Source organism: Eurypyga helias, unplaced genomic scaffold, assembly GCF_000690775.1.
Source record: "Eurypyga helias isolate BGI_N326 unplaced genomic scaffold, ASM69077v1 scaffold25935, whole genome shotgun sequence".
In the NCBI taxonomy this organism is placed as follows: Eukaryota; Metazoa; Chordata; class Aves; order Eurypygiformes; family Eurypygidae; genus Eurypyga; species Eurypyga helias.
This window is the reverse complement of record NW_010252502.1, coordinates 704-13,050: the sequence shown is the minus strand read 5'-3', so window position 1 is coordinate 13,050 and position 12,347 is coordinate 704. Positions and strand designations below refer to the sequence as shown.

The following is a 12,347-nucleotide window of genomic DNA, read 5'->3' as shown; positions in this document are numbered from 1 at the left end:
TTATAGAAATTACTAACATAATCTGGTTCTTTATAGCCTTTAATATTCTTCATATAAAGATTTAATAATTATCTCAACTTTTTCCTAATACATAGTATTAAGAATTACATGGGTTTGGATTTGTTCTTTTACCCAGCCAGTTTTTTGTTGCTGTTAGCCTAGTTTTCAAACAATCTGCAACAAGCGACACATCAAGAATGTTTGGGGCTTTCTTTTTTCAGTTTTCAGATGTCTTGATAAGTACCTGAAAAAAACAAGATCTGTTATTATCTAAAATCAGCAGAAGCACTGCCTGAGACATTAGCTTTTCCCTCCTTCCAGTTATGGCTGTACTAATTCTCCTCAGTGACTTTCACTGAATATTTTCTACTTACAGGTTCACACACGTTCAGACACTTGGAACTTTAAGAATAAAAAAAAAAAATCACATGTTCATCTGATAATGTTTGCATATTATAATTCATGTCCAAGAAAATGACTGAAAAAAGCTAGAAAAGCCACCTGTCTCCTCTGGTTGGTTTGTTTATCATGACATGAATTCTAGTGGCTATACTTAGAGCACTGCAAAACTGGAGAATCATTCCATTTGAGCATTTCTAGCACTTTTTCTATGAAGTAAATTCAACTTCTCCCCTGAATAATTAATATAATTGTCCACTTGTGTGAGTTTTCCACTCAAAATCCCATTCAAAATAAATAAAAAAATAATGATTATCAATACTATGTGGTAGGAAGAACTGAAACTAATTTATTAAAGCTTTAATTTAAATGCTTACCTCACTGAGTATTGCCCATACAGGAGAATCAGAATTGACTGATAAACGAATAGCCTGTATTTTTCCTATTGACTGATTGATACTGCCTTCTGCAATTCCATTTTCAAAAGTCCCTAAATAAAAAAATGAAACAAGACATGTCCAAACATGTATTACAATGAAATACGCTTCCAAGTGAACTTATGCAAAAGCTCCAAATTACAAATTATAAATTAACTCCAGGGATACAATATTAGGGGCAAATAAAATCTTTTGGAAAAGATCACACAGTAACAACTGAAGGATAAAGCTATGAACAAGAAGTAAGATTCATTCCTTCAGTTACAGTAACTAGGACCTGGAGAAGAATAGAAGAAAATAAAGAACCTATAGCTACAAATGTTAAAAAATAAATTTAAATACATTAGTAGTGACTATATACATATTGCACACATGGTCATGTTAAATAATCTAAAAGAGCTTTCCTGAGAAGTATGGTCATTTTTAAAAAGATACATTAGGAATCATAGAATCATAGAATGGTTTGGGTTGGAAGGGACCTTAAAGACCATCTAGTTCCAATCCCCCTGCCATGGGCAGGGACACCTTCCACTAGACCAGGTTGCTCAAAGCCTCATCCAGCCTGGCCTTGAAACATCATACACTGTAATATGCAGCAGCGCAAAGGGTTTCTTTTCCTTACTAGTTCACCTTAGAATGTTGTGTTTATGACAGAGTTAATGAAATTCTCAAATGCAGAAACATTTTATATGTAAGAACAACATTTCTGGTTTTGAAGTAACAATAAACCGTTTACCTATTTTTAAATATCCGTCTTTGGTTGCTGGGTAGTTAAATTTACTTCCATTGTCAACCAGTTCTTTTCTTATCATTTCCTGTAAAAAATAAAAAAATAAATTCTCCAGAAATATTTTCAGGGCATAACATTTCATGCTGAACATCATCCTTAAAACGAAATAACACTGTGTATTACAGTTGTAAATGAGACTCACATCAGCTGGCAACACTTCCACGGTAGTGTTAAACAGCTTATCACCAGGGTGCTCCATGTTTCCACTTCTGAAGAAGTACCTGATGATAAAGGTATATTATTTCCAGGTATTCTATACTTTAGAAAAGTTCTAGGGAAATAATTCTTTCTAGTTTTAAAGTAAAGTTTCAAATACCTTTAATGAGTTGTGGGCTACATAGAACAGAAATAGGTACTTTCTGAAACTTTCTAATGTGTGACCAGCCATACTAGATGCTTTTCATTTTAAACAGAACAAGCACTAAAACCATCTTTCTCTGGAACCACCTTTCTCCTTTTCCCCCTTTTCAGTGCTCGAGTTTCAAATAAAATAACTTTCCAGGTTCAATTGGTTAAGGAAGATCTGTCCTCTGATCTGTTCCTATCACCCGAAGGCTGAGGTGAGATGGGCTTCTGAAATGTAATGTCAGCAAAAATCCCTGATTCTACTAGACCATATGCTACATGCTGAGAATCTCCTTTTATATCAATACTGATCTGTTCAGGTGCTTCTAGGTAATCTCCTTTATAGCCAATGAGCAACAGCACTGTCAAAGCAAAAATCCAAGCAAAACCACCCCAAAAAAAAAAGCCAAAACAAACAACCCCCCCCCCCAAAAAAACCTAAAAAAAAATCCCTGCTTGGTTCAAAATTTCTGGCATTAGAGTTCCTAGGGTTTTAGATCCAAAAAGAGCTAAGGAAATCCAAAGCATCAACCTCTCTCCTCTGCTCCTCTGGTATCAAACAATCAAGACCTAAGAAGATTACCAAATATAGGATGAAGTATACATTTTCACAGGTTAGCAGGGTGATGGGGCTGGGACCAGCCATTAGACAATACCATATGTAAGTTAGCTTCATCCAGTACAGCTTCCCAGTAACAGGAAAATGCAAAACTATAGGCTACCCGAGATTCCCAAAGCATAAACGACTAACAGTGTTGAACACAGAGCACCAGTGTTCATTGTAACAATTTTCATTTAGTGCAGTTCACTAGCTGGAGATAGGACTTCCTCTCTTAGATTTTTTTAAAAATAAATAAGAAACCTATAATCTTTGCAGAAATGGAAGTCTCTTAGTTCTGTGACCAGTTTTGTGAGGAAGCATAATGACAGTGAAGGAGTTTTCTCTCTGAATATCATTACTGAGATACGGTAGATATGGTAACTTGTGTCAGAGGCACCCTCCTAGATCCGTATTCCTTGCTAGGCTAGTTTTAACTCAGATGTGTTCTCCAATCTGACAGAAAGAGAAGAAGAAACTCAGCTGAACCAGGCAGGACTGCTTCTCTGGCACCAACTTCCATTTGTACTGCTCATAGAGTAAGGCCTTCTGAAAAACCATTCCCTACATTAAGCTACAGGTGTGTCTTCCTTCCAGAGACACCCAAGTTGAATGATGTGAACACAGAGGAGAGAGTTTCATCTTTTAGAATGAGGAGAACATCCAAGGTGGGACTTGGCTGTAGATCCAACCACTTGAAGTCAGAAGCCTGGCTGTGACCCAAGTGCTCAAGTTCTCCTTACAGGCCATGGAGATACACTCAATAGTCAACAAAACGTAGCAACTGACTGGGGTGACCAAAGAGAGAATGAGATGGGTACCTGTCTAGCTTCCACTGACTGTGTCAAGCAGACCTCTTATGTGTAGCAGGAGCTTACACACCTACCTTACCTAGACATCTGTAAACACCTACATTCCAGTCTCTGATGCTTCAACTGAATCCCACCTGGGTTAATTCACTCTTCATTCTTTCCCCACAATAGTGACATTTTCTCTTTCACCTACACTGATAAGTGTCTGGTCTGGGACACGGCCATGGGCTTTGCATCATGCAAACAGCCTTTCTATTGACAACTACAGACGTAAAGCTTTCACTGACTCCACTGATGGAATTCATTAGTTGAAAACAAATTCCTTTGAGAGTTGTCATAAGACAATGTGAAATATTTAACTGAAAAAAAATAGAAGGAAAAAAAATTAAGAAGCGCTCTCATTACCAAGGAAGAAACGCATTTTAGGAGGGGAATTCCAAAAGGAGAGCGGGCAAATAGCGAATTGTGGATTTTTTTTCAGTAACAAGGCTGTGGTTTATGCAAACATTTGAGCACTGGTGATTTTGAACAGACTCAATCACTGGATATATGTAGGCTTCCACATTCCCTATAACGTAATACTTACTTTTCAACTTTTAGTGGATTTAAAAAGGTGAAGCTGATGTAGTCTCCTGCCATTGGAGCTGAAGCCCAAAAACAGTCTTTTCCTTCATAAACTTTTTCCAGGGTATATTGCTGGTATATTCTTAGGCTTGTATCCACTTCTGCAGGTGGATTATTATGTGCTTTATGTAGCACAATTTTGCCAAAATCTTTATCCTGTTGGATATGAAGAAATGTAATTTCAGTCACACAACAAAAAAACAAGTGCTCCAATATCCTGAATTACTACAGGAAGCTATTCCAGAAAATAATTACTTTCGTGTCAGCCTCAGTATTGATACTGTGGATTATTCAGCCAAAGTAAACCATCATAGCTGTTTGTGTTTGTACGGCGCAGAGCACACGAAACCTCGGGCTGTGAAGAGGGTTCCTACATGCCATGAAATGCTACTATGACTGGTACAAGTGCTCAGGTTAGAGACTCAAGGATGTTTGTGCAGACACAGGGTGCCCCACCTGCAGTTTAGGTGCCAGATCAATATTCTCTCCCAAATCTGTTAACCAACATTCTTGGGTATGGAAATGCCATCTAACACCAAAGGTGCAATGCTTGACACCAATTGAGAAACAAACCAGAACACGAGCATGTAATTTAGAAATACGGCATTGATTTCTTGTCCTTACTTTCAAATTCTGTATCTTTCCAGCCAAGGATGAATAAATTCCCACATGCTGAAAGAGAGATGGTTTAGCACTGATACGTAACTTTGCCTTTTCCTTTTCACAGTGTATCTGGAAAGAAAGGAAAAGGGAGTGAAGTTTTATTTAAATAAAGGAGAGACAAACTAAGTTCCATAAGGCAATTTCATTATGTAGTTGAGAGTGTGGGTCCAGGTTTTTTAACACTGTTTAAATGAGAAATCCTTAGATTAACAGTCACCTTATTTCAAATACACTGTTTCTAGTCCTAGTCTAGTAATTCCACTCATGGTGCTACGCAGATTTGAAGGCTCAACCACCACTAATTCTGGGATTTCTGCACTGTATACCATCAGTCACACCTCAGAGTGACAAAAATGGACCTCAAATCTGAAACTGTTTCTGGCAAATTTCATTTCAACTCTTGCCCTCGCCATATTATTCTAACTGAACTATTTTGACCAAAACTGACCTTCCTGAGATAGATTCTGGTTACCTTCCAATCTTTATCACGTCGTCTCTTTCTGCTATGTTTCAGAGGCTTAGAGGGTACTATATTACAGTATAAGTTATGTATCTTTTATCTTATAATTATATAAAACCTTAAGATACTGTATTTCAACCCTGATTTCCCAGTTTAGTACACTTTGTGACCTGACATATATCAGTGAATGAAGTATTGTTGATACTAAATTCTGAGTGTCTTTTGGTTTTTTTTAATTATAGCAAATTACTTCGTTAAATGTAATTTTTGCTCTGTATCTATAGAGCATCACAGTTTGATACAACGAAGCAAACACCTATAATAATTAACGAGACATAATGAAGCATAATGGCATAGATCAGATCAAAGAGCTAAAATGAGACTCCTTGGGTTCTGCTATCAGTTCTGCCACAGATTTATTGAATGAGTTTGGAAAATGATTTAACTTCTCTGGATCCCTGGTCTCACATCTTTAGATTTGAGAGGATAATGTGTTTGCCTCTTCAATCAAGTGCTTTCAGTTATATAAAAGAACAATATGTTCCATAAGCTATACCAATGCCTTCTAAAGCACTGATTCACTCAGCTGGCTTAAACACCAAAACTCATGGGGGATTTATGGTTTCCACAGAAGCATTAGTTAAAAGTTCTAAACCACCTGGAAGGTTATAAAAAGAATTTTTTTGTTTGTCCACGGCAGATGTTCAGCAATACAATGTAAAGACACAATACTCGCAAACTGAATTATTGGCAGCTGTTTCTTTGATAAGCACACTATACTTTTGATAGGAAAAAAAAAATCATTGTAAGAAAATAAATTTGTGATCTTTCTACTGACGGGGTTTGCAGTTCACCCCCTATAATAATGTAGTTTCTAGCATGTCTCCTTTTATACTATGGCAGCACTACCAAGAGGTACTTATGGTAAGAGCTCAGAATAATCAGTAGCACAGGACTGGTGTGGTCATATATGCAGAAACTAAGATAAGGCTCCTCATTGCGTCAGGGCTGTCATCTTTGCAGCCTGCTAGTCCAACCTACACTTGATAGGTACATGCCACTGTGTACGATAACAGAACCACAGAATGGTTTGGGTTGGAAGGGACCTTAAAGATCATCTAGTTCCAACCCCCCTGCCATGGGCAGGGACACCTTCCACTAGACCAGGTTGCTCAAAGCTTCATCCAGCCTGGCCTTGAACATTTCCAGGGATGGGGCATCCACAGCTTCTCTGGGCAACCTGTTCCAGTGCCTCACCACCCTTTCCGTGAAGAATTTCTTCCTGATATCTAATCTAAACCTCCCCACTTTCAGTTTAAACCCGTTACCCCTTGTCCTGTCACTACAGCCCCTTGTAAAAAGTCCCCCCCAGCTTCCTTGTAGCCCCTTCAGGTACTGGAAGGCTGCAATAAGGTCTCCCCAGAGCCTTCTCTTCGCCAGGCTGAACAAGCCCAACTCTCTCAGCCTGTCCCCATAGCAGAGGTGCTCCAGCCCTCTGAGCATCTTCGTGGCCTCCTCTGGACTCGCTCCAACACATCCACGTTTTTTTGGTTCTGCGGACCCCAGAACTGGATGATAGTTCACATGAGGTACACACAAGTTTCTGAACCACACAGAGATGTGATGGCTCTGATCATCACAGTCTTTTCCAACGTGGTGAGCAGATGTAGCGGAACCTTGGTATGTTAATATTCAGCACAGGCTGAAAAGATGTGCCAAACACCCAGCACCACAGGGTGGCACCTAAAAGCCATGTACAGGTGCCCTGTTGACGTTCCCATGAGGGACAGTGTGTGGTCACTTAGTGACACTCTTGGATGCTTGGAAATGGGAAAGCATGAGGATTTCTCTCAGCTTCCCTTCTCTGGTGCCTGTAGGAAAGTCCACTGCTTTAATCTGTCAAGCAGAAGAACAGCATCCGGGATCTCTGTCCTTCTTCCCACCCCCATTTTCTGCATGCTCAGGAACAGGCCCTGGTCATTCATGCCACCAGTCATTCCGACCCAAGGGTAGCGTGAGACTGACTTGTCTGAATAGTTTTTTGCTCCCCACAGCAATTGAAATTGCAAATGCAGAAGTGAAACTCACTAGAAACCTGGTGCTATCGCTCTGCTTTGCCTCGGCCAGAGCAGACTCGCATGAGCTGCCTGCCTGCCTTTGAGGAACACAGCTTTGATTGAGGTATGAATCAGGTCTTCACAGCTTACAGCCGTCATTTTAAAAATCAAAGTAAACAATTTCATCTGTCGAATGGAAGCTGGCACATGTTAGACAGATCTGAAATGGGTGATGTTAACAAAATAGTCTCCTTTTTTTATTCTGTTACCAAAGGCAGGCAAGAACCTAAATTAGAGGTACTCGAGGCTCACACTAACTCCTATGAGCCAGCCTAACCCATGCAGTAGGATTTCGAAGCTTACCCCTAGCTGTATGAAGTAGGAATCCAGACTCCTCTGTAGTATTACTAAGTGTAAAACCAGGGACCTTCTGCTATCCACAGGAGTCACCTCTGCTACACAATAAAGCTTGAAGCTTTTTTGTTCTGCTCCCCTCAATCTCCTGCTCTGCACAACTCCTACCTGTCTCTTCTTCCTTCTTTAGCAACACAGAAGTACCATGTGCAAACACCTGGAATGGGACCTGGCTACACTAATCAAATAAAACTCTTCCACCTTAAAAACGAAGAAAGGGCAGAAACTCTGGCCAGCCCTCTGTGGCACAGACTGTTATACAAGAGCGTGAGTAGTGACCAGCACCAAGGCCTTATGAGAGAAAGAATGCAAAAGGACATAAAGAAATGCTTAACATATCATTGGGCTCACCTGTAATACTAGAAATGGCACCTTTTGCAATTCAACACAGCTTTCATTTTCAGTGAAAAGTATCATTTATTTTGTTTGATCTACATGTTTCCCTGCATTTTTGTTTTCCAGGTAACCATCAATTTTTTTTTTCCCAGGTAGTATAAGATTTAAAGCAAAACACTTAGGTTCTGCTTCCTGACAGAAAGGAATGGGTATACAAAATTTAGAACCACTGTGATCGTAAAATTGTATGCTTTACTGACTTTCATATTAGAAGGTCAGCAGAATGTTACAAGAAGCGATAGTCCACATATGTTTACATATTCAAAATTGTCTTTGGTGCTGCAGGGCTGCCCTATGTGACCAGCTGCAGGCAGATGTGAGCTTGTGCTCTCCATGTTCTGAGCTAACGGAAGCAACACAGGTCTGGTGTGGAAACCTGAATTTCTGTAAGTCGGGCTTTTCCATATGCCCTAATGGGCTCAAACACCATGCCACTCTGTGCAGATCTGCAGCAGATCCTTCCCCACAAATCCCCAAGGAAGTCAGGTTTGAGAGATTTCTACTCCACTTTTTGTCACTGAGACTGTTTGAATATTACTCATGTTCATAAATTCATAGACATACTTACTGCATCCTTTTCTGGGTTGCACACTTTAACCCAGAGCAGGTGGTCTATAAGCCAGTCTACGGGCTTATCTTTATGGAACATCAGAAAAAAATCCACTATGAGTGGCAGGTCTTCCGTTTTAAACAATTTTCCTGAAAGCAAGTCAAAAAGTTGCATATTCAGATATTTTCTTTGCTGTGCAAAAATCTCCATCTTTATGTTTACTCCAACCTCAAACACATGGATGTAATTCTGATATTTAGTGGAAGTTTCACACAGACTCCAGCTTTGGAGATTTGCTCATCCTCCAGCTTGTTAGGATTTTGAAGAGATTCCCATCCCATGCCTGGAGATACTCTCACACAGTCAGCCAGTTGGCTAATAAAGCATGCAGTTATATCCTAATTCCAGACACAAATCTGCCAGTTACCTGTACCTGTGTATCAGATGAAACAAAGTCTGAATAATTCCTCAAAATGATAGACATGCAGTTTCACTGGTGATACGATATTGAACACCTTTAAATTAAGGCCTAGATATGAAAAATGTTGCTTTTAAAATACCATCACTGTTTGTTTAGTTCTCTTGCTATTTGTATCAGCAGACTTTGTCAGATCTTGTTGACCTAACACTTCTAATAAGGAATTATCAGAAGTAAATTGCATTAGAGCCAAAGAAAAAATATAAAAAGACACTTACTACTAAAAATAATATAAGAACCTTCCCTATGACATGGGATGCATGTTCGGCTCCACAAAGGAAAGGAAGTAGATTTTGTACAGATTTTTTCAATTCCATTCTTGAAAAGAAGAGTACACACCATAGGGGCGCATAGTGCCCCGAGGTGGAGCAATTTGACCCAACTACTAGATTCTATGCTGAGGAGACTGCATTAAAAAGACAGTTTTAAAGAGCACAGAAAGTAAAAGACTTTCAGTGGGAGCTTTCCTGAAGAACCAAGGAAGTTTTAATATGTGATTCCTTCCATGCCTTGAAAGGCAATTCCCAGTGAGACCTACTCGACCCTACTCAGCTCCAAATTCAAGTGACCCTGCTGAGGTCTTAATACTTACCAATAAATCCAAGCTGGGAGAACTCCAGAATCATCCACTCTTGGGGCTGTTTAGCAGCAAAGTTTTTTATACTTTGAATATAATCAGATTTGGCTATAATATCATCTTCCAGCTGGGACCAAAACAAAAAACCAAAAAAACAACAAACAGGGAACAAAAAACCAGAAGACAAGTAGTGATGATGTTGCCACGTGTAGGTGATAACTGCATTGTGTTTGACTGCTGTACAGCGTGTACTGAAGTGGTGCCAAGCTGCAGTGGATTGCTATTTAGCTTCTACATAGATCTCCATTTCAATATCATTCATTAAATATTTATCTACAGGAGTGACTGTAACATCATGAGTGCTTCTCAATTTTCAAGAAAGGAGGACTCCTTGCCCTAAAAGAGATCTCACTTAAAAAAACCCAAAAAACCCCATTAAGCAAAAAGATAGAAGTTGAAGAAGATGACAGTAGACAGCTTGTACTGAAGTTGTGTAAGCACTGATAAACAGCAGGAGCAAATTGTTTGAAAAGAGAGGTGTCTAGAGCAGGTAGTTAAAAGATCTGTAGAGTAGCCTGAGCAGACTTTGTTATACCTAAAAGGTGACTGAGAAGCACTGTGGGTGATCGCTGAGACGCTAGAAGGCGGCAGGTGGTTTCAGGGAATACTAGTCATGAAAGAAGGAACATGCTGTGAAGCACACTGAAGGACAGAGCTTTCGAGGTGTTGTCACGGCTGATGCTGAATATAGCGGTAGAGCCTCAGGTACTCAGAAAAGGAGGCTGACATCCATCAAGAACATGGGAAAGGCCTTGGCTGCATTTTTGTTTGCATGGCTTTCAGAGAAGAATGGGGGATCTGAAAAGCCAGAAGCTGTTCCAGTTACTGAAGCTGAGAATGAGTCCAAACAAAGAGCTTGGAAGTAATGACACAAAGGAAATAAATGGATTCCAGAAACAATTAAGGAACAAGTAGTTCAGGGTTTGAATCTGGCACGGGTGTGAAAAACAGGAAGAGGAGGCTAAGCCTTTAGGAAAATGTTGTTGGGATGCAGTATAATGGTACAGATAATTTGATCTAACTGCTGTACTGCATTGGCCCTGCTGCTTGCGTGGTGGCGCTGCCATCTGATTCAGAAAGCTAACTAGGTCAAAAATGAATGCGATGAGAAAAAAAATCATGCATGGTTTCCTGCTGATTCTGCATCCTCAACTGACTCAGCGCAGAGTCAGCAGCAAGGGCATGAGAGAGCAGGCCCACAGCTTTTAGCAGAATTTGGCCATTACTACAAGTGTAGGGCTGGTGGGGGGAAATGCATCGTCAACAGTGAACCCAGGAGGAAGTAGAATGACGTTTGAAAAACAAGATCAAGAGATCTGGTTTGACCCTGTCAGCTTTTGCTGGGAGTAAGATAGCAAAAAAATAGATAGATGGAGACAAACTGATCAATATGAATACTTATTAACAGATTCTGAGATCTGGGGATTGAGTTGAGGTGACAGTTACGCAGAAGAGAACAACAAAAAAACCCCAAAGCATGAATTTACAAGAAATCTTGCATAACATTGAATGAACTAAGAGGATTATCTAGTAGCTAGATGTGAATGGAGAAGAGCAATGAATCAAAGAGTTTCCGAGAATCCTTAAAACAAAGTTGAGAGGCACCAAAAAAAAAGACAAAAGGACAGAGAGAGGAGTATCTCAAAAACCTAGTGAGACCACCATAGTGAGAAACACTAGAACAAAGCGTACAAAAGTAGTAAAGATGAAAAATATAGAGGCTGTGTTGCAAAGTGAGTATAAATGTGGTTATGAACTGAAAGCAGTTTTGCATAGTGAGAAGTCCAAAACAGTCTTTTCTGAAGCTGACAGTTGAAAGTGAACACTGAAGAAGTTTGATATCCTATGTAACATGGCCATTAAAAGCTGTTTATTTAACCCTGTACTGAGCCCCAAAATTTGTGTTCAACTAAAGCACATCTTGAAGAGCATCTGCCATTGCTTAGAGATTTCAGTATCCCCTTTTTTTCAGTAAGCTATACTGTGTGTAATTATCCCGAACATTTAGTATGTGGTACGCAAATTCTACTTTGAATTTTTCTGACTTCAGCTTACAGCCACTTGTTTTTCTTCTGTTCCTGCCTACCAAAGGAGATTATGCAGTGGCTGCACACAGCTGGATCAGAAAGATTAAGGTATGAACTGTCTAGTCCATTTGGCCCATTGCCATGAGAAGGCCAGCAGAACACATGATTGTAGCCAATTCCCCTTCACTCATCAGTACTTTGGGGTGAAGAGAGATACGTGCATGGCTATGTAAATTTCCTAAATGATAGACAATAAATGGGTTTCCATTCTTTTTTATTATGTGGGATATCTGTCTAAGAGAAGTGGAAATGAAGAAGCAACAAAAAGTGGTAGCATACAATGGAAGTGTAGGCATCAGACAGAAAAGTATCTTCTTTTCTAAATCATATTAAGGTATTTTTATATTTTGAATCACTGTTCGATTAATACATGAAAACTGTTAACCTGAGAAATCATATTCTCTCATTTTCCACAAAAACCAAATCTCAAATAGCTCATTCCAAAAAGATACTTTTTTAAAAAAATTTTTATTATAAGCATAACCAAAATTTCAGCTAAAAATGCACTTCAGTTGAAGTTATTCCTTTTAGGAACTCTATCAAATAACAGGCTTAACCTAGAGTCAGGGGAGGGGAGGGAGCAACCAAAAATCAATACAA

The 12,347-nt window shown here is 39.4% G+C and overlaps 1 protein-coding gene across 1 annotated transcript; it reads right to left on the bottom strand.

The window, feature by feature from the left end:
* Positions 1-217: 217 nt before the first annotated feature.
* Positions 218-9,819, bottom strand: LOC104510241 (alpha-1,3-mannosyl-glycoprotein 4-beta-N-acetylglucosaminyltransferase B-like; the record flags this gene model as incomplete). Its single annotated transcript, XM_010152420.1, has 8 exons — positions 218-244; positions 777-889; positions 1,573-1,651; positions 1,769-1,847; positions 3,968-4,161; positions 4,630-4,737; positions 8,564-8,694; positions 9,616-9,819. Coding segments are annotated over 8 exons (935 nt in total), but the record flags the coding sequence as incomplete, so codon positions are not given.
* Positions 9,820-12,347: the final 2,528 nt, after the last annotated feature.